The sequence below is a fragment of the Meles meles genome, chromosome 1 (genome assembly GCF_922984935.1).
Source record: "Meles meles chromosome 1, mMelMel3.1 paternal haplotype, whole genome shotgun sequence".
In the NCBI taxonomy this organism is placed as follows: domain Eukaryota; kingdom Metazoa; phylum Chordata; class Mammalia; order Carnivora; family Mustelidae; genus Meles; species Meles meles.
This window is the reverse complement of record NC_060066.1, coordinates 196,511,965-196,539,587: the sequence shown is the minus strand read 5'-3', so window position 1 is coordinate 196,539,587 and position 27,623 is coordinate 196,511,965. Positions and strand designations below refer to the sequence as shown.

The following is a 27,623-nucleotide window of genomic DNA, read 5'->3' as shown; positions in this document are numbered from 1 at the left end:
GCAGCCTGCTGCCGCCGCCAGCTTGTCCCTCACACTGTCAGATAAAGCGGCGGGCCGGGCCGGCTGGCCGGTGAGCACGGCCCGGGCCGGACATGGCGGCGCTCTACGCCTGCACCAAGTGCCACCAGCGCTTCCCCTTCGAGGCGCTGTCTCAGGGGCAGCAGCTGTGCAAGGTGCGCGGGCTGGGGCGGCGGCCGGGAACTGGGACGCTAGAGGCGCGGCCCGGAGCCCCCTGTTCTGCGGGGCCGCTCGGCAGGGTCCGCCGGGCAGGGCGTGGCAGGCCCGCCCAGCCGAGACGCCTCACCCCCTCCGCTGGGGGCCAGCGGGGCACGTGGGGGAGTCCCGGGCTCAGTCCAGGCCCCCGCGGCCGGCGTGTCCGGGTGCTTAGCAACCGCGAGGGATTGTTCTCGGACCCCTTGAGGTCCGGGGAGGGGACAGTGGGTCCCCTGCTTGCCCCCAACCAGACGCACCGACACCGAGAGCTCTCCTGGGCTGACTTCCCCGCCGTTGGTTGCAGACTGAGGGACCCCCTGCCCCGCCTGGGACTGAACTCCAGAGTTGGGTGCTGCTTGGGAGGAGAGTCTCCCAACTCGGGCGCCTCACGGGCACTTTCCAGCCAGTCTGAGAGTCGAGGTGGCGCGGCTTTATAGAAAAGCCCTACAATTAAGCGCAGGAAGCAAAAGGATTTTTCAGCACCCAGTTGGTGACCTTCGGTCCCGGCCCTAACCAGCTACTGTTCAGTTTTTACTCCTGAAGTTCCATGTTCTTTTTTTCGATTGAGTTGCTTCATCTGCTTTGCCTATTTAAGTTAATAGAAGTGCTGTGAGGTGACAGTTAAAAATCACCAAGCCGGCCTGGGACAGATTTTGCGATATTCCCAGATAATTCAGTTTGTGCCTCTAATATGGGTAACTCATAACTGTACGTTGCCGTTGCCTCAAATGGCCATGACTTGTCACTCTGTTTACTCTGTAGGAAAGAGCTCAGATGTTTGAGATATTTATACACATATATATCTTTTAAGGAAGTTTCATATAGGTAAGCAATAATGATTTTCATTTAGCATTTTCATTTTCCAAGTGAACCTGCTCGAAAATTACACGGTGGAAGTGGCAGAACTAGAACTAGAATCCAGGGCTTCTGAATTCCAGTCTGAGCCTTATTCATACATACTTTGTTGTACAATTTATGACTAGTTCCTTATAAATTCCTTAATTCCCACATCAGTGCAGGCCAGTGATGCCAGTATTACAGAAGAGAAAAATAAGGCCCAGAAAGTTCAAGTGACTCACTCAAGCACAGTGGCTATGCTGGGAATAGTACCTAGGTCTTCTGCCTCCTACTGAAGGCTATTTCCATTTCTGACTGCCTTTTAAAATTATATCCTCATTTCATTTCAGGAATGTCGGATTGCACACCCTGTTGTGAAGTGCACCTACTGTAGAACTGAGTACCAGCAGGAGAGGTACCGTTTTTGTTGACCATGGAAGATGTTGATAGGCTTTTTCCTCTTAAAATCGACAGTTGCTTTTCGCGTTACAGATCTGTAATTGAGTGCATTACACACAGATTCTGTGTTTGTTTTTTTTTATTATAACACATTGACAAATCCAAAACACACGTATCATTCCCTAGTTATCCATTGATTCCTTAAATTTTTAAAGTTACTTTTTTTTTTTTCCAGATCCTTGGTCGTTTTATATTGTTTATAAATCTTTATGACACGAAGAAACCACAACAGTAAAACAATGAACCTCATGTTTCAGTATGTTTGTATTCAGAGTGTCAAGAATTTATAATCCAAAAGAAGATACTTTTGGAAATGTGACAATTCTGATAGGGGTTTCTTAGCCCTAGTCACATTTGAAACTCACTTGCCTTATGTAAACCTCATTTTTTTTTTAAATGGGAAAAACATTTAGGTGTCAGTAAACACATTTTGGGGAGACTTTCAATAGTAGCAAAGTAGTTTATTGGTGTAAGTTCTGTGGGACTACAGCTGTAATAGTTTCTTCAAGCAGGGTGGGTTCTGTTTGCAAGCTCACACATAGACCTAGAAACCTAATTTTAATCAGTCTTATTTCGGTTCTAGGAGCATTTTCCCCAACATTTTATTATGGATATTTCCAAACCAGAAATGGTTGAAAGAATTAGACAGTAAACACTTGGATTCTACAATTTACATTTACTATATTTGCATCTATGATCCATCTTATTTTAAAGTTGTGGACATCACTGTATTTGATCCTAAACAGTTAAGCAAGCATATTGTCAATAAAGTTCAACATTTGTTTACGGTCCTTTATTTTTTTAAAGGTAAATTTTGTGTACACTGCATGCTTGAATCTTAAGTACGTCATTCGATGAGTTTTGCAAACTGTGTACATCTGTGTAACCCCAAACCCCTTGAAAAATATAGAACATTACCATTACCACAGATAGTCCTCTCATGCCTCATCCCACTCAGTCCCTACCCTTCTTGTCTCGTGCACACTACTGTTTTGATTTTCCCTTCCACCACAGATCAGTTTTACCTGTTCTAGCTCTTCATAGAAATGGAAACATATAAAACATTCTCTAGAAGCATTATGTTTTAGCTTTTACGTTTGGGTCTATGATCCATCTTGAATTAGTTTTTTGGGTGTGGGGGGAGATAATGAAGTTTGACCCTTAATTCGCACCATACATAAAAATTTATTGAAGATGGGGATGCCTGGTTGTCTTAGTCCATGGAGCATGTGGCTCTTGATCTTGGGGTTGTAAATTCAAGCCCCATGTTGGGTGTAGAGATTACTTAAAAAAATTAAATCTAAAAAAAAAAAAAAAATTGATTCAGGGGCACCTGGGTGGCTCAGTTGGTTGAGTGTCTACCTTTGACTTGGGTCATGATTCCTAAGTCCTGGGATCAAGATCCGCATCGGACCCCGAGCTTAGTGGGGAGTCTGCTTCTCCCTCTGCCTCTTACCCTCCTCATGCTTTTTCTCTCTCTCTCAAATAAATAAATAAAATCTTTAAAAAAAATTGATTCAAGATGGATCATAGAAATAGTTTTTCTTTGAATGTTTTCTAAGTTGTCAGGAGCATGTGTGTGTGTGTGTATCCATCCTATTTCTTCAGCATTAAATCTAAACATAAACCAAAATGTTCAGCATCACAGAATTGCTGATGTGAAGCCTGTTTCTGAAAAAGTTTCCTTTAAATGCACCTTACTTTTTTTTAACCTCACTTTTTTTTTTTTTTTTTAGATTTTGTTTATTTATTTGACAGAAAGAGATCACAAGTAGGCAGAGAGGCAGGCAGAGAGAGAGAGAGGAAGGGAAGCAGGCTCCCTACTGAGCAGGGAGCCCCATGTGGGGCTCAATCCCAGGACCCTGACCTGAGCCAAAGGCAGAGGCTTTAACTCACTGAGCCACTCAGGTGCCCCTCACCTCACTTCTTGTACTGCTTCTTTAAAATGGCAGAAAATTGCCCTGAAAAATATTTTGTTTGAATATTCCATTTTTAATTTAAATGTTTTCTACTTTGAGACTTCTCTTTGTTTTAACTTTATGGTCACGTTTGTAGGATTCTATGAGAAAATAATCACAGAGGCTAATAGGCTGGATTTTTTTTTTTTTTAAGATTTTACTTATTTATTTGACAGATAGAGATCACAAGTAGGGAGAGAGGCAGTCAGAGAGAGAGAGAGAGGAGGAAGCAGGCTCCCTGCTAAGCAGAGTAATAGGCTGGATTTTTATGTGATTTTATTTTTAGCCCCAGAATATAGTTTATTCTTACACATCAGGCATTTGTTTGTACCTCCCTTTGTGAAGAATTAAACTTTATTTAAAGATGGTTTTATTCTCCCGTGTTAGTTTATCAGTTTAGATATTTAGGTAATATTATGACCTCTGGACCTTCATAAGACAGAAGATGTTTTTATTTTTGTCAGTGCTTAGTTCTTAGAGAAATTGGAAGTATTGATAAAATATTTGGTCATGCGCGCCTGGGTGGCTCAGTTCGATAAGCAACTGCCTTCAGCTCGGGTCACGATCCCAGAGTCCTGGGATCGAGTCCTGCACTGGGCTCCCAGCTCCATGGGGAGTCTGCTTCTCCCTCTGACCTTCTTGTCTCTCCTGCTCTCTCACTGTCTCTCTCTCAAATAAATAAATAAAATATTTTTTAAAAAATTTGGTCATACCATCTATTTCCCCACATCTGGGATTTTCTTTTTTCTTTCCTTCTTTCTTTCTTTCTTTTTTTTTTTTTTAAGACTTTTATTGATTTATTTCACAGAGACAGTGAGAGAGGGAACACAAGCAGGGGGATTAGGAGAGGGGAAGCAGGCTTCCCACTGAGCAGGGAGCCCCATACGGGGCTCTATCCATGTGGGGCTTGGGGCTTGATCCCAGGACCCTGGGATCGTGACCCAAGCTGAAGGCAGACGTCTAACAACTGGGCCACCCACCCAGGTGCCCCACATCTGGGATTTTCATATGCTTTTACCTACCCAGGAGAGTGTAGACAGAATATAGTCAACATGGATAGAATCTCTTAAGTTTGTATTCCAAACACATATACTTCATTTCTCACCTCAGGTTTCTCAGATGTTCATCCGAGTTGAGGAATTACTGCAAGTGCATTTCAATCTAATATTTTTTTGAGGGTCCTGTCCATATTTGATAATTTTGGTTAGTGATACTTTGAGATGTGATAATCAGAAATAACTTACTCTCTACTTTATAAAGTCTCATTTAGTCTGAACTAATAAAATTAATAACCACAAAATAATTAAAAAAGAGTTAGTGGCTAGATACTCAACCTTCAGTTAGCCAAGTATCCAGACCACATATCACCTTGGCACTTAGCAATGAGCAAATTCTGAGAGACCAGTTTTCAGATGTTGTAAGTAAAACAAATTTTTTCTTATAAAGGCTCTTTTTTCCTTAACAGTAAAACCAATACAATATGCAAGAAATGTGCTCAGAATGTGCAGTTATATGGAACGGTAAGTAGGGTTTCTCTACCTAACAGTGAGTACTCAGGTCCTTGGAACCTTATATTCTGTGGATTATTAATATAATTACTATATTTTTATTAGAACTTGTTATGTGTAAATTCTTTCTCAGTGAACTTTATCCAGTATTTGAGCTTTCGAGCTTAGCTAATAGTATTGAGAAGGTCTGTGTTTATGGTCATGATGGCAGGATTGTCATAATTTTCCTTGAGAGCTTCAGTAACCAGTGTGAAAAGAGGAGGAGAAAGATGGATCCTATGATGTGACCTCTTTGGTAGCATTTGACTTCATTTGGATGAATGGATTTTTTTTTTTTTTTTTTTGTCTCTCAGTGTTAGGGTTCTGGATATTATGTCCTTGCAGGGAATCTCCTAGCCTGTGATACAGTGATAATGACAAAGAGGTCTTTTGAGAAATTTGGAAGCACTTGCTGGTTTCTTCAAAGTACTCGTTCTGTTGAATTTCTCAACGTCCCAGCATATACATGAATGGGCTTTTGCTATTTGTTCATTTATTTGTTTTAAAATCAATAGTCTTGTGCAGAAAAACACCTTACATAGCGTTGGGAATTGGGCTTCATTCGATTGGTGTAGAAGGAAATTTATGAAGTTGGGAATACATTTTTACAGTGACTAATGAACAATGTAATAGGAATGATTGCTTTAAAAAATGCACTGGTATTTTATAATATACTCAGTTGACACTTTTTCTCCCTTTAAGCCCAAACCTTGCCAGTACTGCAACATAATTGCGGCATTTATTGGCAACAAATGCCAGCGCTGCACGAATTCAGAGAAGAAGTATGGGCCACCATATTCGTGTGAACAGTGTAAGCAGCAGTGCGCATTTGACAGGAAAGATGACAGAAAGAAGGTAAAGCTCTGTGTTTTTGTTGATTTTTTTTTTTCTTTCAGAGAAATTAAGGTGGGTCACTTATGTCAAAAAGACATAAACAAGGGGCACCTGCTGGGCTTATTGGGTGGGACCATATGACTCTGGATCTTGGGGTTGTGGGTTTGAGCCCCATGTTGGGTGCAGAGATTACTTAAAAATAAAATCTTAAAAAAAAAAAAAAAAAAGAGGGCGCCTGGGTGGCTCAGTGGGTTAAGCCGCTGCTTTCGGCTCAGGTCATGATCTCGGGGTCCTGGGATCGAGTCCCACATCGGTCTCTCTGCTCAGTGGAGAGCCTGCTTCCCTTCCTCTCTCTCTGCCTGCCTCTCTTGTGATTTCTTTCTGTCAAATAAATAAATAAAATCTTTAAAAAAAAAAAAAAAAAGAGAGGCTTCTGGGTGGCTTAGTCACTTAAGCCTCCGACTCTTCATCTTGGCTCAGGTCTTGATCTCAGGGTTGTGAGTTCAAGCCCTGACTTGGACTCGGTGCTGGATGTGGAGCCTACTTTACTTAAAAAAAAAAAAAAAAAAAAAAAAAAGACATATGACAGAGAAAAGAATTCTCAGTTCCTCTTCTAGATGTTATTGACCTTGAAAATTTTTAGCCTTTATTTTCTGCTTTTGCTAAATGTGGACCATTTTATTCTCTTTTTTTTAAAAAAATAGCATATATATTTTTTTAAGATTGTTTGTTTATTTAAGTGATCTCTATACCCAAGGTAGGGCCCGAACTCATGACTCCAAGATCAACAGTTGCATGTTCTTTTGACTGAGCCAGTCAGGTACCCCCGGAGCATTGTATTCTAGTATCTCATGAGTTAGTATTTCATGAGAATCTGAATTACAGTGATCAATAAATATCCCATGTAAGTGAAGTGATGACTGGCAAAAGTCTATTGAATTCTGTAAAGGAAAGATTGTGATTTAAGCAGGATGCATGACCAGTTTCACTATCTGACTCTAAGTGTTTCTATGTGTTGAAGTTAAAAAATCACAAGATGACATGGAAGAGAGCCCCATGTGGAGGGAGGGGATGTTGGTAGGATAAAAGTGGTTTAGATTTGTTCTGTTTAAAACCCAGTGGCTTTCAGCTGCACTTAGAATAAAGCCCAAACCCCTTCCCTGGCCTGCATGGCCCACACCTGCCTCTCAGTCTCATCTGACCTCATACCTCCCGCCCCTCACCTTGTTTCAGCCACGCTTGCTGCCTTTCAGCCCTTTAGACATGCCAGTATCATTCCCATCTTTGTGCTAGCTGTCGTTTTGGCTGATACATCCTTCTCCAAAGCATCTTTAACTGGTTCCTCATGCTCAGATGCCTCTTCTTCATAAAGACCCTTTACTAACTCCCTCACTCACCCCTTATCATATTACCCTGTTTTATTGTCTTCATAGCATGTAACATTGTGAGAAATTAATGTTGTTTATTTGCTTATATGTTTGTCAACCTCCACTAGAACATGAGCTCTGTCTTGTTCTTTGCCACATTTCCAGTGGCCTGGCATATAGTAGGTGTCCCCTCCAATATTATTATATATATAAAATATATGTGTGTGTATGTATATATAATATATATGTTACATAAATGTATATGTATATATTTAGATTGATAAGAGTTATACTTTATTGAGAAATAGTTCCTTTCTCTTTTGTTTTACCAAACATGGCCAAAATATTAGTCTGAAATATATCTCCAGCTTGCTGTTACTTACTGAGAAAAAGTTTACTTCTCATTTTCTACTTTTTAAAAGGTGACTGAAAAAGTGATTCTTTTATGTATCTTTTTATTTTTTATTTTTTTAATTTTTTCACTTTTTATTTATTTGACAGAGAGAGAGATCATAGGTAGGTAGAGAGGCAGGCAGAAAGGAGGAAGCAAGCTCCCTGCTGAGCAGAGAGAGCCCGATGTGGGTCTTGATCCCAAGACCCCGAGATCATGACCTGAGCCGAAGGCAGAGGCTTAACCCACTGAGCCATCCAGGCGCCCCTGTGTATCTTTTTAAATTGAGGTATAACATACCTTATATTAGTTTCATATGTACAGCATAACGATTAGGTATTTGTGTATATTGGAAAGTCATCACACAATAAATCCTTAACATCCATCATTATGCACAGTTAACAGAATTCTTTTTCTTGTGATGAGAACTTTTAAGATTTACTCTCTTAGCAACTTTCAAATATGCAATGTAGTATTATTAACTGTAATCATCATACTGTACATTATATCTCTGTGACTGATTTATTTTATAACTAGAAGTTTATACTTTTGACTACGTTTACCCATTTTACCTACCCTCCACTCCCTACCTCTGGCAACTATCAGTTTGTTCTCTTCAATAAATGTTCTTTTTTTTTTTTTAAGATTTTATTTATTTATTTGACAGAGAGAGATCTCAAGTAGGCGGAGAGGCAGGCAGAGAGAGAGGGCAAAGCAGGCTCCCCGCCGAGCAGAAACCCTACGTGGGGCTCGATCCCAGGACCCTGGGATCATGACCTGAGCAAAGGCAGAGGCTTTAACCCACTGAGCCACCCAGGCACCCCCAACAAATATTCTTTTAATGAAAGAATGCAGTACAGAAACTTTCAGTGTCCAGAGCTACTTTTTGGAGATGCTTAGGCTCACAAGAGCTAACTCTTACTAACCAAATCCCATTAATATACAATGGGAGGATGTAACTATCCAGTGACCAGAATACTCCTGCCTGCCAACGAGAGCACATTTTCCCTGAATCAAGATACTGGAGAAGCTGACTTAGGAATCAGGAAGTAGCACGTAATAATAGTTGGAGTATAAGCCTCGCAGTCCCATAGACCTGGGTTAGCTGCATGATCCTGGGCGAGTTAGTTTCATCTTTCCAGTGGGAAACAACAGTAGCTGCTTCACAGGACACAGGGAGATTTAGTTGAGGTAGAAGACTTGCCTAAGTTCACACACCTCATAAGTGGCAGAATTGGGACTTAACCCAGAGGTTCTAGCTCCCAGTACCTATATTCTGTAGTACCCATGTACTACATTCTCTTTTCTTTATCTTTGTCTCCTTGTCTTTCAGGTAGATGGGAAATTGCTGTGCTGGCTTTGTACACTTTCGTACAAACGAGTCCTTCAGAAGACCAAAGAGCAGAGGAAACATCTGAGCAGCTCTTCCCGTGCCAGCCACCAGGAGAAGGAACAGTATAGTCGACTGAGTGGTGGCAGCCATTATAACAGGTAACCCCAAGATGCGTAAGATAGGACTGGAAGTACTGGTTCGTCCGATAGAATACACAATTAGCGACGGGAGATACCATTTAGTATACATTTTCCTGGTCTTCTCTCTCTAGTTACTAGCCTCTACCACATTTTACAGTTCGTATATCTTCCAAGTGCCAGAGAGCTTTCCATAAGGTATCAGGATTTCCTGACTTCATTTGCACTGTCTGAAAAGTTTGTGGAACTTTCCCTGTAATGTTCTCCTCACCTTTGGAGTGGGCTATCTCCTTAGAAGTTTGGACATTTCACTTTCTGAGGAATGCAACATTTTTATGCATATTTGATCAGGAGGTTGATAGATGTTCTAGGTTTTTCCTTGTGGGATCTAGTCAAAAAGATGTCCTTTAGCTGTAGCCTTAGCTTTCTTTCAGAGTATCTGAAGTGTTGTTAAGTGAGTTCTGGGTCTGCTTTGAATCCCAGCTCTGTCTGGTTCTCTGTGTGGGATCTTGGGCAAGCTTTTTTCATCTTTAAAATAGGGAAATAATAGTATTACCTCATGGAATTGTTGTGAAGACAAATTATATAGTGCATGCATAGTGATTAGTTTTATAACTGGCATGTAGGAACCATTCACTATATTTTAGTTACTGTTTGTTACTGTTACCGTTATGATTTTGTTTGTTCATTTAGCAAACGTTATTAAGTACTCTCCATGAGCCAGCGACTCTGCTAGGAAGGCAGAGATGAATACAAGAATCAGGCTGCTCATTGAGAGTATGCAGTCTGGTAGGGAAGACAGACCTGTAATCCAATCATTGCAATATAATTCGATGAGCATGAGAAACATTGAGATACAGGCACGAGAGGCAGTAGTAATTAACTACCTTCGAAGGTCAGGCAAGAGAGCCTCAGAGAAGAGCTGGTGTTAGGCCTGGAGCTTAGGATGAGTTGGAATCCTCATAGAGGGAATGAGCAGAGGCTTCCTAGGCTGAGGGAATAGCGTTTGCTGAGACATGGAGGTTGTGAGACAACATGGAACCTGGGGAACTACAGGTCCTTTTATGTTGCTGGACCTTATGTTCGAGAGCCAGGAAATGGGAGAAAAGAGGGCTTTGCAGACATGTTAAGGAGCATGAACCTGAACCTGGCGTCCTTAAAAAAAATTAACTCTGATTATTGTGGAGAATACACTGGAAGAAAAAGAGACTAGGGTCTATTTAAGAAGCTTTTCATATGAGTCCACGATAAGAGATATTAATATTAGAATCTCAGCTGAGGCCATGGCACCGGAGATCAAAGAAGCAGATTCAGGAAGATAGTTTAGAGGGAGAATTATGAGAAATTTAGATAATTTGGTGAACAGGTAGAAGGGCAGGAGCTCTTCTTTAGGTTTCTTACTTGGGTGAATAGGTAGATTCTTAACTGAAAGAGAATATAGGAAGAAGAGAAGTTCAGTTTTTAAAAGTTGAGTTTGTGGGGCGCCTGGGTGGCTCACTTGGTTAAATATCTGCCTTCAGCTCAGGTCCTGATCTCAAATCCTGGGATGGAGCCCTGTATCAGGTGCCCTGCTCAGCAGGGTGTCTGCTTCTCCTTCTCCTTCAGCTTCTCCACCCACTCGTGCTCTGTCTGTCTGTCTCTCAAATAAATAAATAATATCTTTTTCCAAAAATTTAAAAAAAAATTAAAAGTTGAGTTTGCGGCATCAAGAAGAATTATTTTATGGGAGCTTAGCCTAGAACTGAGAAGAAAGGTTCAGATGTGGCCCATTGGTAGCAAGGAAGAGTCAGTGGGAATAGAAGTTGGTATAAAGTGTGGATTCCTGCTGCTTCACCCCAGACTTTAATTCATTGGGATGTAGGATAGAGTCCATGAAGCTGCATTTGGGGAATACCATTTCCAACCCATATGATAAGTAGTTGTTAAAACCATGCTCTTGGATGATGTAATTCAAGTTGGAGGCTGAGAATAGAACTCTGGAAGCCCTCAAGAAGGATGGAGTAGGGGTGACTGGGTGGCTAAGTGGCTTTAGATGGTGCCTTCGGCTCAGGTCATGAACTCAGGGTCCTGGGATCCATCCCCGAATCAGACTCTTTGCTCAGCCAGGAACCTGCTTCTCCCTCTCCCTCTGCCTGCCTCTCACCTACTTGTGATCTCTCTTTTTCTCTGTCAAATAAATAAAAATCTTAATTAAAAAAAAAAAAGAATGGAGTATTTGCAAACCATGTATCTGATAAGGGGTTAATATAGAAAATATATGAAGAGTTCATACAACTCAATAATTAAAAAAGCAAATCATCCAATTTAAAAATGGACAAAGAACCTGAATAGACATTTTTCCAAAGAAAACATACAAATGGCCAGTAGATACATGCAAAGGTGCTAAATATCACTAATCATCAAGGAACTGCACATCAAAACCACAATGAGCTATTACCTCACATCTTTTAGGATGGCTATTACCAAAAAGACAAGAAGGGTGCCGGGCTGGCTCAGTTGGTGGAGTGTGCGATTCTTGATCTCAGGGTCATGAGTTTGAGCCCTACATTGGGGATGGAGCCTTAAAATTTACTTAAAATTTAAAAAATTAAGAAGATTTCCTAGAAAAGTACTTTTTAAACCGTAATATGAATTATACTTCTTATTAAGATTTTATTGACTCTGGGGCGCCTGGGGGGCTCAGTGGATTAAGCTGCTGCCTTCGCCTCAGGTCATGATCTCAGGGTCCTGGGATCGAGCCCCGCATTGGGCTCTCTGCTCCACAGGGAGCCTGCTTCCTCCTCTCTCTCTGCCTGCCTCTCTGCCTACTTGTGATCTCTCTCTCTGTCAAATAAATAAATAAAATCTTTAAAAAAAAATAAAAAAGGAATCAGGTTGCAAAATTCTTAAAAAAAAAAAGATTTTATTGACTCTGTTCCCATAGTTATTAATAAAGCAGGTAATATTTAGTTAAAGCTAAGAATTTTGGGGGCCTATGAAAGAGAGCTAGCCATGCATTCAGGACCTATGAAATCAACACGTTGGTGGATTTTAATAATCAAGAATAGGGGCACCTGGGTGGCTCAGTTGGTTGAGTATCTGCCTTCAGCTCAGGTCATGATCCCAGGGTCCTGGGATCAAGCCCCACATTGGTCTCCTTGCTCAACGGGAGGCCTGCTTCTTCCTCTCCCTCTGCCTGCTGCTCCCCCTGGTTGTGCTTTCTTTCTCTCTCTTTTGTCCAGTGAGTAACTGAAATCTTAAAAAAAAAAAAACAAGGCCGATTAGCTCTTGTATAGAAGAGCTAGGATATCATGTTGGTCCCATTTAACAAACTTTTATTGTGATGTTTTATAAATCTTTGATTTCTAATGTGTGTCTCTCTATTTTTGCATTAAAAGCCAGAAAACACTTTCTACATCTTCAATTCAAAATGAAATCCCAAAGAAAAAATCCAAGTTTGAGTCAATCACAACCAATGGAGACAGGTAAGCCAGTTGGTGTGTGTGCTTCCGTTTGAGCTCCTGATCCAGTTCCTGAAACAGGACATTCCAGGGTATGCGTTGGACCTAATCTAGGGTTGTTATTGAGCCTCTGAGCATCATTACATTTAGCCGCTGGGTATCTTATCAATAAACGGTGCCAATGTTTGTTTATAACTAATCCTGTCAGTAAAAGACAAGCACATATAACTGGATTTAATAGCACCTGAATTCTGTAGTCCACAAATAACTTCCCCACACTGATTCTAAGAAGTCAGGAGCTGTATGCTTTTCACTGTGATCTGTGCCTGTGGCCTCCTCCAGGCAGGACAGGAGTTGGTCTTGAGAGGTGGAACAGAGACCAGTTAGAGTTAAGGCAGTATTGCTCAGTCTGTGAGGGGTAATCCAAGCTTCCTTAGTATGCAGAAAGCCAAGGCAGATACTGAATTAGCAGAGAATGAGATGCATTCAAATATTTTTACTTCTTTTAAACCTGTCTAAATACATATTTTTACTTAACATAAGCCATTTATAAAGTTTAAATGCTACAATTTTATACCAAATACTCCTGTGTTTATTTGCTAAAAAAAAAAATTTTTTTTTATTCTTTGCTTTCTCTTCTCCTGACCAATGCTTCCTCTTGCAAGCTGCTTTGTCCTAATATCCAGAATGCCCCATCCGTGTTGGTACAGTGGCTGATTCCCAGCCAAGTTGGGGCCACCCATTTTCCTGTTTCTGCAGGCCCAGGCATCCTGAAGTGAGACACTGACATACTCTTCCCGAGAATTCTTAGAATCATGTCCATTCTGAAAACTCCTAGTATCAGTTCTCCCTCCCAGCCAGTGGTGGGTATGGGAGTAGACTAGTACATAGGCTTACCAGGGCTGAATTTCGTTTAGGGGAGCACAAAGCATCTGTGAAATTTATTCTTTCCTGTTACCTTTTTTATTAACTTGATTTTAGATTCTACAAGGTGTCTACTTTTTTTTAAGATTTATTGATTTATTTGAGAGAGAGAGAGAGTGTGTGGGGTGGGGAGGGGCAGAGGGAGAGAATATCCAAGCAGACTCTCCACTGAGCGCTGAGCCCAACCCAGGACTCCATCCCACAACCGATAAGATCATGATCTGAGCCAAAACCAAGAGTCGGATGCTTAACCGACTGAGCCACCCAGTCACCCCTACAAGGAGTCTTTTTATCAGCTAGTATCACTGATTTATACTATTTGAAATGAGCCTTCTGGAAATGTTTAACTTAGATATTCAAATTATATGGGAGAAAGAACCATAAAGACCATCTTCTCTGGTCAACTTCACTGTTCTCTGAGCAGATATTCTGGCCATTACGAAGATTGTCCAATCACCTCTGCCAGGATGCATGATCCTGCAAAAACCATGTCAAGAGGTGAACCTTTCTGAGTTCCCTGCCTTTATAGAGGTCTAGACCAAGACCCACAGCCTTTTTAGATGCATCGTTTCTGTTTTGTGTTCACTTATGACCCAGACTGTATTTGAATGACCCCAAAGAAATTCATTTATAACCCTTAGTTGAACCAGCCAGTCCTTAAAGTCTACCTTCTTTTAGCTTATTTTGTTCTTGAGATACTGCCATTATTCTTGTTGTCCACTGCTATGAATCTATAACGTGAAACCTAAGTTTTCTGTTCAGAGTGTTTTCTTGCATCTGGTCACCAGTAAAGATAGTTTTCTCAATGCTGATCCTAACACGGTCTTGCACAATCTCCTCTGGAAAAGATCTGAAAAGATCACATCTTTCTTGAAATGTCGATGCTAATTTTTTAAATAACTTCCCCTAATAACTTGAACATTTGGAAAATCTGGGGGGGCCTGGGTGGCTCAGTTGTTGAGCATCTGCCTTCGGCTTGGGTCCTGATCCCAGAGTCCTGGGATTGAGCCCCACATCAGGCTCCCTGCTCAGTGGGAAGCCTGCTTCTCTCTCTCCCACTCCCCCTGCTTGTGTTCTCTCTCGCTATGTCTCTCTTTGTCAAATAAATAAATTAAATCTTTAAAAAAAATTAGGAAAAGTTTTCTGCTTCCACAAAAATTATTTTCGTACATGTATAAGTTCTGTTGTGTTTGAATGTTTGTGCATTAGCAGGTCCTAACTACCAATTCCACTTGTTTGCATTTCTTTTAAAAGTTCATGGCATAAGTTAAATTACATTTTATCCTTTTCTTTTTACTTTTTGTGAGGTTCTTTCTTACTTTTCTTTACTTTGAAAACATTTATTTTATTTTTTTTAATTTAAGATTTTATTTATTTATTTGAGAGAGAGACAGAGCACAAGTAGGAGGAGCAGCAGGCAGAGAGAGAAGCAGGCTTCCCCAATGAGCAAGGAGCCCGATGTAGAACTCGATCCCAGGACCCTGAGATCATGACCTGAGTTGAAGGTAGATGCTTAACCGACTGAGCCACCCAGATGTCCCCAAAACATTTTTTAAAAAAAAGATTATTTTTGAGAGAGAGAGTGTGCACATGCACATAGGGGTAGGTAGGGCCAGAGGGAGAGAATCTCGAGCAGACTCCCCGTGGAGTGGAAGCCCCACACAGGGCTGGATCTCACAACCCATGAAATCATGACCTGAGCAGGAACCAAGAGTTGGACGCCCAAGAGACTGAGCCACCTAGTCACCCCTCACTTTGAAGACATTCTGATAAGCCTTTTTTTGATGGTCCTTTTGTAACATCATACAAACCCGCAGTTCTTTTCCTGAGTATCTGTCTTGAATTCAGTTCTGTACCAGATGTTGGCAAGTCTCACTTGTGAGCTCTCTGTTGTAGCTGCTTCCCCATTTTCAGTTGACTATTTTCCTGGCCCCATGTTTAAAATATCCATGTATGCTCTTGTCCTTTCATTGTTATCCCCTCTTATCTTCTGCAGACTGCTGTCTAACAACTTTCCATTCATCTTGCTGTTCCACCACATTCTCCTCTCTTAGTTTTTAAGTTTTGACACATATTTGATGTTTTTTTCTCCTTTTTTCCTTTTCCATTAGCCTTCTGTATCCTGCAGAGAGAATGCATCACTTTAGGTTAGGTTTTGTGTTTTGTTTTATTTCCAAGATTTTATTTAAGAGACAGAGCGAGAGAGAGTGCATGAGCGCAGGGGGAGGGGCAAAGGGCGAGAGAGACAAGCAGACTCCCCACTGAACAAGGAACCTGACTTGGGACTTGACCCCAAGATCATGACCTGAGCTGAAGTCAGATGCTTAACCAACTGAGCCACCTAGGCACACCTAGGTTTTTTATAAAACCTTTTCTCAAATAATTTTATTTTTTATTTTTAAACAGATTTTATTTGTTTATTTGAGGGGAGAGGGGCAGAGGGAGAAGGAGAGAGAGTCTTAAGCAGACTCTGTGCTGAGCGCAGAGCCTGACATAGGGCTTGATCTCACAACCCTGAGATCACCACCTCAGCCAAAATCAGGTACTCAACCAACTATGCCACCCAGGTGCCCCCTCAGATAGCTTTATACTTCTAAAATAGTTTTTGTTGTTTTTTTAAAGTATCCTGCAGAATTCATAGCCTCCCTCTCATATTTTCTAGTTTGTTGAAATTGTAGCAAAAACTTTCCAATTTGAGGAAAATCTGAGTTGATTTCTAGCTTTCCTTCCCAGAGGAAATGCACCAGTTACTTTTTGGTCATATTTATTTATTGTTCTGTTGGTAATAAAAAAGTACCCTCAATGATGGGTGATGCCCAGGCATACCTTGTGGTTTATTGTTTCTAAAGGACATTCTTTTCCTTTCCTCGTAGGTTTTTGTTTTTGTTTTTTTAAGATTTTACTCTTTTATTTTTAAAGTTTTTTTTTAATTTATTTGACACAGAGGGAAAGATTACAAGTAGGTAGAGAGGCAGGCAGAGAGAGAGGGGGAAGCAGGCTCCCCGCTGAGCAGAGAGCCCGATGCGGGGCTCGATCCCGAGACCCTGAGATCATGACCTGAGCCGAAGGCATAGGCTTAACCCACTGAGCCACCCAGGTGCCCCAAAATTTTACTTTTAAGTAATTTCTACACCCAGCATGGGTCTTGAACTCAGGACCCTCAGATCAAGAGTTTCATCCTCAACCAACCGAGCCAGCCAGGCCCCCCTCCTTGTAGTTTTATTTCATTCTTCATTTGAAATATGCCTGAAAGAGTAGACTTGCTTTGTGTGGCCTTTGAGGACAGACCCAGGGCCAGAGAATGGGAATGACAGGGAGGCAGGTTTTGGCTTAACCTGAGGAGGATTATTCTTATATTAAAAGGTTTAGAAACGACAGGAAGCTTCCCAGAGAAGTGTAGTGAGTTCCCTGTCATTGAAGATATTTGAAAAGAGACTGGATCTAATTTTCTGCCTTGCTAACCTAACCATCTGTTTTCATTTGATTTCCAGCAGTTCTTATTAATCAAAAGTTAGAAAGTTAGAAAGGTCAAGCCCTAACACAGGCTAGACATGACTGGTTTTGTCAACAATGTATTGGAATGGGAATAATCCTCTCTTAAGCAGGTAGAGAAGAGCATTAGAAACTTTTGGGACCACAAGATCTATATTAGCCCATGACTCTGTTTCATTTGTCATTCTAGTTATGGGCTTACATAAATTCTTTTGGATCGAGGGAGGACAGTCCCTTGGCAGGTATTGAAACTGGTGGAGACTTTGATGGGTTCTGTCAGTATTTTCTCCTGCTTGCCTTGTTTTATCATATGGCATTTACTTTTTGTCACCCAGTAATTCTGCGTATTCATCAGTTATGTAAGCACAGGTCCATTCTTCTGACATGCTTCATGTAGACCAAGAGAGAATATTCTTATCACTGAACTGTGTCTTCTAGTCATAGAAATGTTTGACTTGGCAACCATGAGGCTGTCCAGTGATTCTGCTTGCTGTTTAGAGTTTCTGCCTGTGTAGAGGAATGCTGGTTATTAGATGTAGTTCAAGATGGAGGAAAGAACCAACAGCAAGAGGGACCTAGAGTCGTTGCCATATTGATTCAGGGAGCTGGGAATCAACACTCCGGTGTGTGCTTAGGAAAAACAGATCTGTGTTTTACTTTAAAGATTGCCCTGGGAAGAGTAAGAGCTTTCTTTGGGAAGTCTTTAGAGAAGGGCAGGATTTGACTCTCATGGCGATGATTCCTTAACTTGTTTTTGGTATAAGACATTTCTGACCAACCAGGGAAAGCTATGGATCCTCACCCTAGAAACCACCCATTGTATGTATACATTGAATTGTACATACAATTTCAGGGGGTTACAGATTCCCTGGAGCTGGGCTTGGTTAGAAGACTCTGCTAAGAGGACAGAGTTCACCTGGCACTTGGAAAAGATGAAGTGCTCAAGTGCTGTTACTGGAAAGAATCTGTTAAAAACCTAGGTTGTGGTGTGACTGGAATTTGCTAGAGTCTTTTCCCGGAGTGCTAGGATCGAGCCCCACATCCGGCTCCCTGCCCAGTGGGGAGTCTGCTTCTCCCCCTCTCTCTGCCCCTCCCCCTGCTTGTGTTTTCTCTCTTTCTCTCTCAAATAAACAAAATCTTTTTTTTTTTTTTTTTTTTAAGATTTTATTCATTTGACAGAGTGAGAGAGAGCACGAGCAGGGGTTGCTGTAGGCAGAGGGAGAGAGAGAAGCAGGGTCTCCACTGAGCAAGGACCCCCACCTGGGACTGGATCCCAGGAACCTGGGATCGTAACCTGAGCTGATGGCAGCCGCATAACCAAATGAGCCACCCTGGTGCCCCAATAAGTAAAATATTTTTAAAAACTTTCATCTTCTTATAATTTTTAAAAGGGACTGACTGCCCCGAGATGGAATGCAGCGGCTTTTTTTTTTTTTTTTTTTAAGATTTTATTTATTTATTTGAGAGAGAGAGAGAATGGAGGGGGAGGGACAGAAGGAGATGGAGAAGCAGACCCCCCCACTCGCCGGGAACCCAATGACAGATGCTAAACTAACTGAGCCACCCAGGCACCCCTGTGTAGCGGTTTCTTAGCAGCTGTACCACATCACAGTGCTTTGGGGCAGAAAATAAAGAACCAAAAGATGAACTCTATGGGGAGCTTTGAAAGAAAAATACATGAGCTTACAATTGATCATTTATCCAGATTCTAGGGAAATTAGTCACAAAAAATTGACCCTTTCACCCATAAATAATTGGGACTCTTCAGTGCACCTGAAACAAAATGTCCTTGACTCTTGGAGAATGCATTTGCTTTCACCTTGAATGTGAATGCTGCCGAAATGCTATGGGTTGTGGTTTGGTTGGTATAGTTAATCTCATGATCACCTTGCCTGTGCAGTTTCGCAAATGCTATTGAATCTGGCATGTGTGGAGTGTTGTGCTTACTGCTGGGAATTCAAATAGTTGCTCTTACCCTTGAGCTTGTCGTCAAGTGGCCTATGGTGTGTTCTCAAGGAGAAAAAGGTTTATCCCTCCAAGTTATGATTTTTTTCGCCCCTCCATGTTTCTACTCAGCTTTTCCCCAGACCTGGCTCTGGACTCACCAGGCACTGACCACTTTGTCATCATTGCCCAACTGAAGGAAGAAGTGGCCACTCTGAAGAAGATGCTGCATCAAAAGGATCAAATGATTTTAGAGAAAGAGAAGAAGGTACAGTTTTGTTAATGCCTCTCAGGCCAGAATGATGCCAGGGTAAGCATGTGTACCATGGGGCATGGTGCTGACTCTTGTTTAACTGGTATTTATTTGGTACTGACCACTGACGCTTTGAGAGATCCAGTGGCAAGGTTGGGCTATCCTGGGAGAGACTTACTGTCTGCCAAGATGACTCGTGATCTGGTATTACCATGGTGAAGCTACCTTGGTCAGGTGCGTTTAGCAAGTTGATTTTTCTCAGCATTTGGAGGGAACTTCTGCTTTTCAGGGAGAACTTGGGACTTGTGTTGACCAGGCTTACAGAGGTTATGTATAAAACTACAGTGCCCCTCGTAATTCACAGTGGGGCATACCTGGTTACCACTCTTCTCAGTGTGAGCTGCTTTGGAAGGTTGTAATCAGAAGGTGCTGAATGAGCACAGAGTCAGGACAAGAGGAGGTAGTTGTGTAACTGGAATTCTTAATGCTCTCAAGCTAAGAGAACCTGATGTCTCCATCTCTATTATTGGGAAAGCCATGTCTGTGGGACAGTAATACTCAAAATATGTGGGCCAGGTCTTCCTCCTTCCTGGACAGTGTTCAGGTAGGCCTTCCTCCATGACTCTTGTGTCACTTTGCTCCCATTACTTCCATTACTGACAACTCCCTTCCTGAGTGACCCATTCTTGAAACACATTAACACCTTCAGTAAAGTCTTACTCTGGTCTACCAGTTATCCTCCCTCTTTAAGGGAACTTTTTATATCCTTCTTCTGACTCAGATCTATTTATCTTATTTTTAGGTTCTTAAAGAATATCTCATTTTTCTCTTAATATATTAATAACAATAATAGCTAACTTTTATCAGTTAAGTACCTGACTGTTCTGCATGCATTCTATGTATTAACTCATTTGTCTTTATAATACCTCTTTGAGAGGGGAATTACTGTTAACATTATATCATAGTTGAAGATAACCTCCAATATTTTCCCTCTTAGGCTTCCATTCCCTTCACCTGGTTGGGTTTTTGTTTTTTTTTTCCTTGAAGCTAGATGTTTTTTTGTGCCAAGTTTGGAGTGCTAGCGTTCATTGTGAATGGCTAACAAAGGCATTTATAACATTAAAATATTTATATGCATTCTTTCCGTCTAGTTTCAACCTCATTTTATAGACGAGGAAATGAACCCAAAGATATTAAATGAAGTACCAAATCCCACAACCAGTAAATGGCAGAACAAAGTAATTAACTCAAACCTTTCTGACTCTGCTGTTCTTTCTACTAGCCTATGCTCTCTTCTGCCAGTAAGGTGGAGATTCATGGGGAGAGACCAGTATTTACTACATGGCTGTTGGAAGAAAGCTGACCCAAGTATATTTTCTTCATAGACTAGATCAGAATGGCACATAAAAGGATTTTGCAAATTAAGATTAAATGGACACTTGTTTTTACTGCTTTGCCAAGTTTGGGCTTTAAAAGGAGCAAAAACAGGGCGCCTGGGCGGCTCAGTGGGTTAAAGCCTCTGCCTTCAGCTCAGGTCATGATCCCAGGGTCCTGGGATTGAGCCCCTCATCGGGCTCTCTGCTCAGCGGAGAGCCTGCTTCCCTTCCTCTCTCTCTGCCTGCTTGTGATCTCTGTCAGTCAAATAAATAAATTTTTTAAAAAAATTAAAAAGAGCAAAAACAAATAGTAGATTGTTTCTCATCACTTTTAGAATCAAGGTGACACTTCTTGGCTTAGAACACAGGCCCTTCTACATCGTGCCTGCCTATCTGTAGTATCATCTCCTGCCACTCTCCATACTCATTTGAACAAGCTGTCAGTTACCTCGCACTCTCTGGCTGTGTCCATACAGTTTCCTTTGCTTGGATGCTCTTCTCCCTCTCTCATGTGCCAGTTGTAGCTAATGTACCTCAAAACTCAGCTCACACATCAGTTCCCTCTCTGTTCTTTGAATAATGTAGTCAGTAGAAGAAGGCCTGGGGTTTGAATTCTAGCTCTGACACTTGCTAACATGTATGATCTTGGCCATGTTACTTAACCCTTTCTAAGCCTTGGTTTTCCCATCTATAAAGTGGGAAAAATAATATTGCCCCCTCAAAGATTTATCATAGGATTGAATGAAAAATATAATCAATTTAGGGCCCCTGGCTGGCTCAGTTGGAGGAGCATGCAACTCTTGATCTCGGGATTGTAAGTTCAAGCCCCACGCTGAGTACAGAGATTACCAAAAATGCCAGAACAAAACAAAAACAACCACAGAGAGAGAGAGATTACTAAGCAAAAACAAAACAATTGTGTATATATTCAAACATTTTGCCTGGAACAGGGTTAAAAATTCAATAAATGCTTTTATTCTCCCGGCTTCTCTCAAACCGTTAGTCATATTGTATTATAATCACTGATTTATTTGGAGGATTATTGACATGTATTAAATACATAAAATTTTTATTTTTTTAAGACTTTTTTATTTATTTGACAGAGAGCGCTCACAAGTAGGCGGAGCAGCAGGCGAAGGGAAGGGGAAAAGCAGGCTTCCTGCTGGGCAGAGAGCCCAGTGTGACATGGGGCTCATGACCAAGCTGAAGACAGATGCTTAACCAACTGAGCCACCCAGGCACCCCAATACATAAAATCTTTAAAACCTGCCAGTGATGAAGTATCAGAAATGATATGTCAGGATTTTGCACAATTTTCAAGAAATCTTCTTAAAAAATAGGATACAGAATCTCTTGGCTTTGATGTAGTTATGGATCTTCAGGAGAGCCCTGGATTTCATTCATTTGGGAAACCATTTAGTTCTTTGGTACCAGAACATTTTTCATTGCACAGGTATTTCTTCTGGTCATTCTGCCTTTTTTTTACTTCCCTCAGATCACAGAGTTGAAGGCTGATTTCCAATACCAAGAATCTCAGATGAGAGCCAAAATGAACCAGATGGAGAAAACCCACAAAGAAGTCACAGAGCAATTGCAGGTGATTCTGCTTATTTTATGTGATAACCCTGGTGTATTTAGCTGATTGTATTTTAAGTGATTGTCCCTTAGATTTCTTTATTCTCAGGGTATTGACAAATTCACATTAATTCACCTTATAGCTGTCTTTTATTGTTTGACTGTTGGGTGTGTTCGGATCTTTTTCCCTAAAAAACGGTGTAAGTAATAAATGTGTATTTTGATTTTTGGAGAAGCCAGATGTGATTCCAGATGTCTGGATTATGAATTCTGTTTATCCAGCACATTAAGGCACTCCATGGTTTGTTTGTGTTGCACAAAGCACCTTTTGTAACTGTGGATCCCAGGAGGTTGTAGTGTGCTGATTAACCTCCAGCAAACACTGTTTTCCTCTGAACCAAGCCCTAGAGCTCTCTGTTGTTTTCTGCCTCAAGAGTTTGTTCTCTTCCTGACCCTCTATATTGTATGCCCTAACATCTGCATGAAAAACGTGTCCTGTTCTGTTAAAACATCCTTCTTGCACTGACTTTTTTTGTTTAGGCCAAAAACCGAGAGCTCCTGAAGCAGGCAGCTGCCTTGTCCAAGAGCAAGAAGTCTGAGAAGTCAGGAGCTATAACCTCTCCATGAGAGACCATAAGGAGGCTCCCAGCCAACAGCAGCGGGATTCCTGGGTTAGGCTTGGTGACCGGGCTATTCTCTGGGAATTGCAAGCTTTCTTAAGAAATCTCTATTTTATTACAGTTACTTTTCTTTGTGGGATTGCAGTGGGCTGAATGGAAACATCTGGTTAGTGCTGTGTCATGACTGCATGCTTGGATATTTGGGGTTCCAAGCTCTCTGTCTCATGCTCTCACTCCTCTTCCCCCCACCCCCACCCCCAGTACTACTCTCTGTCTCTCTGTCTCTCCCTTTTGGTACTACTCTTTGTGTGTGTGTGGTGGTCACTGCTCAGTGTTACGTGCAGAATGATTTTTTGTTTGTTTTGGTTTTTTTTTTGTCCATCATTGCATCCTGCCATACCCATGAGCAAATAGTTTGGCATTAATTACATATCACTGCCACCCTCTGAACTTTGAAAACTGCCACCTTAAGACTTGGTAAATGGAAGAGGCTTTCTCTCTCCAATAAATCTTTTGCTTCAGGGTATATTCTTGGGTTTTTTTCCAGGTATATTATGTATGAACTTTGTACTATGTATAGCCAGAGTTTTATTTATTTTTTAAAAAAAGAAACTTTTTCTTGATAAAGGAATAATGGTAGCCTAGCTTGTTCTTCTTGTAAAAGTGATGCCTCTTAAAAAAAAAAAAGTTCTACTCTCTACCTTTTTGTAAAGAAATAAGACATTTTCTTGTTACCTTGGAGTCTTAAAAACTGATTGCTGAGGTGAAACAATTCAATGCAGAAGTATGGAGTTAAGTGCCTTTTGGAGGATTTCTTGGAAGAGCATTTAAGAAGAGGATACTTAAGGGAGATAGCAAAGATTTGAACAGTCTGTCTTTTTAAGTAAGGGCAGAAAGAAAGGTTGTCCAGGTTTTACTGGACATTTCCCTCCCCTATCCCTTTCTTGATTGTTTTATGTGACTGATTTTAAATTCTCACACTGCCACTTCTTTAAAAAAAAAAAAAAAAAGCACCCTTATATCAGTTGTTATATTGGGCCATTGTCAGAGAACTTTTTTTTTTAATGAGCAGATTCAAAATGGGATGATACTCGAATTACAGAGCATTTTGAGAGTCAGTATGAGCTGCTCAAGTATGGACTCTGAATCCGATTACAAGAACTGATATCACTGTACCTTCTCCCCACTCCTCCTCATCCACCCCAGCCTGTACACTCCCTGCTTTGAATGGAAATATATTGAAAACAGGTGCTTATCAGAAGCAGCTTGGCCTCAGCCAGAATTGCTGTGTCCTATTTTCCCTTCTTGACCCAACAGGCACATGGATTTACTTTTCTAGGAGAGGAGATAGATTTGCACTTCTAGCCATTCTCTCAGGTCCTCTATGGGATGTTTGTGAAAGAAATGAGAGATGTGTAATATGCCGTGAAACACAGTAAAATCAACTACCTTGGAATCCTTAATGGAGAGGGAGGGGTGCTGAGGCTAGAGGTAACGAAGAGGGCAGATGACCTTTGCACCTCAGTGTACCAAAATTGTAAGCAGTCAGTTTAACTTGCTAGGCATTTCCTAGAGGCAGATGCTTATGATTTGTAATAATATTCTCACAAGTGGAGCCATGCACAGAATTGGATGGAGATGTGGAAATGGGTGGCTTTTTTTCTGAGAAGAGAAACAATGGACCATGTTGCTTCTATCTCACTCTAGTAGGGGAAGTCATTTTCCCTTCTAAGCAGGGGGAACGGCAGTGCTAAATAGTTTTGTAACTTTTTGAATGAGAAACTTTTAGGTAAAGATAAACTGTCAGATATTTTTCAGACGCATTTACATTTGACTATGGGGGAAAGATGGTGAAAAAAGTTACAGTCATGTTTTTTGGTTTTTTTTTTTTAATTTGGAAGACTTGAGAAATTCTGTTTCATGAAGTGATAATATAAAAACACATAGTTAGTTTTATACTAAATCTTTTTTTAAGGTCTTGGCATTTAATATAAAGCAGATTCACACATTTTCTAACTTTCCACAAGTTCCAAAAAGTGAAGGAAGAAACCTCAGTCTTAAAATTTTGGTTTTTAAAAATCATGACACTGTTTTACCATGAAATTGAGTAGCTAACTTTTGGTAACACCTTTTGTTCATTTGTATGTTTGTATAATGGACATTTTGAAACACAGGAATGTTTTGGTTTGTACAAACTTTCAAAAATGTGTGTTAATAAAAATTCAAATTGACCGAAGTATAATTGTTGGTTGATTGATTGATTGATGGCTGGTTTACCAATGGACATATCCCATGGTGCCCATCAGCCTAGAAAACATTTGTCTTGCTTGTAGACTTAAACAATTAAAAGCCTAACTGTGGTAACAGGGAGTTTCATATCTCCATCATCAGAGAATAAACTCTGTTTTATCTTCTACTTTATTTTCCAGTTTAAGTGCTTATTTTGTTATAAACACTATGCTAGACAATGAGGATACAGAAGTGAAGAAGATTGACAAAGTTACTGTCCTTATGGGCTTCCATTTAGTGAAATACTGGACAACACTAGTCTTGTTTCTTGATTTTGTATTTACCATTATTTTTCAAAATACAATATAGGATGAATCTTTATAAGGTAGGAGTGAAAGGATTTTGAGATACCATCTCAAGAAGGAGAGGAATGTTACCAGTTTGAAACTTTGGTACTGGTGGGTTTTATTTTTTTATTTTTATAAAGATTTTATTTATTTATTTGACAGAGTGGGAGAGACAGTGAGAGAAGGAATACAAGCAGGGGGAGTGGGAGAGGGAGAAGCAGGCTTCCCGCTGCGCAGGGAGCCTGATGCGGGGCTTGATCCCAAGGTCCTGGAATTATGACCTGAGCCGAAGGCAGATGCTTCACAACTGAGGTGCCCCAGTACTGGTAGATTTTAAAATTAATAATGGGTGCCTTTATATGTTTATAAACTGGAATGTTTATAGTCCCACAGTATCCAAACCATGGAAAGAAACTAGATGTCCATCAACAGATGAATGGATAAAGAAGATGTGGTATATATACAAGGAAATATTATGCAGCCATCAAAAAACAAGACCGCTTGCCATTTGCATTGACTGGATAGAACTGGAGGGTATTATGCTAAGCAAAATAAGTCAATCAGAGAAAGAATTATGTGATCTCTCTGATAGAATTTGAGAGGCAGGGCGGGGGTCATGGGGGGAAGGGAGGGAAAAAAATGAAACAAGGTGGAACCTGGGAGGGAGACAAACCATAAGAGACTCTTAATTTCAGGAAACAAACAGGGTTGCTGGGGGGTGGGGGGCGGTTAGGGATAGGGTGGCTGAATGATGGACATTGGGGAGGGTATGTGCTATGGTGAGTGCTGTGAATTGTGTAAGACTGATGATTCATAGACTTGTACCCCTGAAGCAAATAATACATTATATGTTAATTTTTTTAAAAACACATACTTTTCAGACATTGTCACTGTCACATCCTGATCATTCTATTCCATAGACTCAATGACAACTTACTTTCCCTAAATTGAAGACTGTTTTATTTTGTAGGTACCATGGTCTGAATGTGCCTCCCAAATTGATATGTTGAAAACTTAACCCCAAAGATTATAGTGTTAGAAGCTGGGACCTTCCTTTGGAAGGTGCTTAAGCTCTGCCTTCATGAATAAAATTAGAGATATCTTGCCTCTACCACCGTGTGAAGATGCAGCCAGAAGCCATGGAATGTAGACCGGAAAGAAGGACATCACTAGAATGTAACCGTGCTGGCACCTTGATCTTGAACTTCCCAGCCTCCAGAACTCTTGAGAAATAAATTTCTGTTGTTCAAAAGCAATGCAGTCTGCGATATATTGTTACAGCAGCCTGGAAAGACTAAGACAGTAGGCTATGTTTACAACCATCTTTATTGTGTGAATTAATTTATCCATTTACCCAGCCTTAAGAACTGCTTTAGGGGAAGCATACAATATAAACAGTTCTTCAAAAAGGTCTTCAGCCTCTTGAAATAACCCTCAGAATTTATGACTTTACAGTTTAAGATCATATGTTACCTACAGTACAGCTGTCTTCAACTGGTGGTTGGCTCAAGGGTCTTGAAGGAGGGGCCATTTTGGGGAAGAACAAAACTGTCAGGAGTTGCAGGGTATCCCGGTTATTATTCCTACATAAGAAACTACCCCCAAATTTAAATATGCCCAAGACCCTATTGATCAAGAATTTGGAAAGGGCACTGTGGATGACTGGCCTTTGTTCTATAGTGTCTGGGTCCTCAGTTGGGAAAATTCAAAAGCCGAGGAACGCTTCCTGGGGCTGGAATCATCTCTAAAGACTGTTTATCTGTATATGTAGTGCCTGTGCTGGGATGACAAGAAATCCAGTAATGCTGACTAGAGCACCTTACACAGGACCCCTCCATATGTAACTTGGCCTTCCCCAGTATAGTGGGTCAAGGATATCACACTTCTTCCATGGTGGCTCTAGAACTCCAAGCACAAGTGATCCAGTGAACAAAGCTGAAGATGCAGACGTCTTCTGATGTGTCCTCAGAGGTTACGTTACCTTACTTGTGCAGCACTCTATTGGTTGAACAGTCAGAACCCCGTCCAGAGTCGAGGGGAGGGAACATAGATCGCTGCTCTCTATGAGAGGATGACAAAGTAGAAGAGCATGTTGGATGGAAGCTATTGTGGTGGTTAACTTAAAAAATAGAATCTGCGGGGGCCCCTGGGTGGCTCAGTGGGTTAAGCCTCTGCCTTCCGCCCAGGTCATGATCTCAGGGTCCTGGGATCAAGCCCTACATCGGGCTCTCTGCTCGGCAGGGAGTCTGCTTCCCCCTCTCTCTGCCTACTTGTGATCTCTCACTCTCTCTCTCTAATAAATAAAATCTTTAAAAAAAAAAAAAGAATCTGCCACATAGGGAGTAGA

At 41.0% G+C, this 27,623-nt stretch overlaps 1 protein-coding gene across 1 annotated transcript; it reads left to right on the top strand.

The window, feature by feature from the left end:
* FAM76A (family with sequence similarity 76 member A) lies at positions 1-24,936 on the top strand. The gene is made up of 9 exons (XM_046028110.1): positions 1-173; positions 1,401-1,465; positions 4,933-4,987; positions 5,717-5,869; positions 8,940-9,097; positions 12,454-12,540; positions 19,009-19,144; positions 22,001-22,102; positions 22,621-24,936. Exons 1-9 carry the CDS (start codon positions 93-95, stop codon positions 22,705-22,707), a joined length of 924 nt encoding a protein of 307 aa, XP_045884066.1. The 5' UTR covers positions 1-92; the 3' UTR covers positions 22,708-24,936.
* The last annotated feature ends 2,687 nt before the right edge of the window (positions 24,937-27,623 follow it).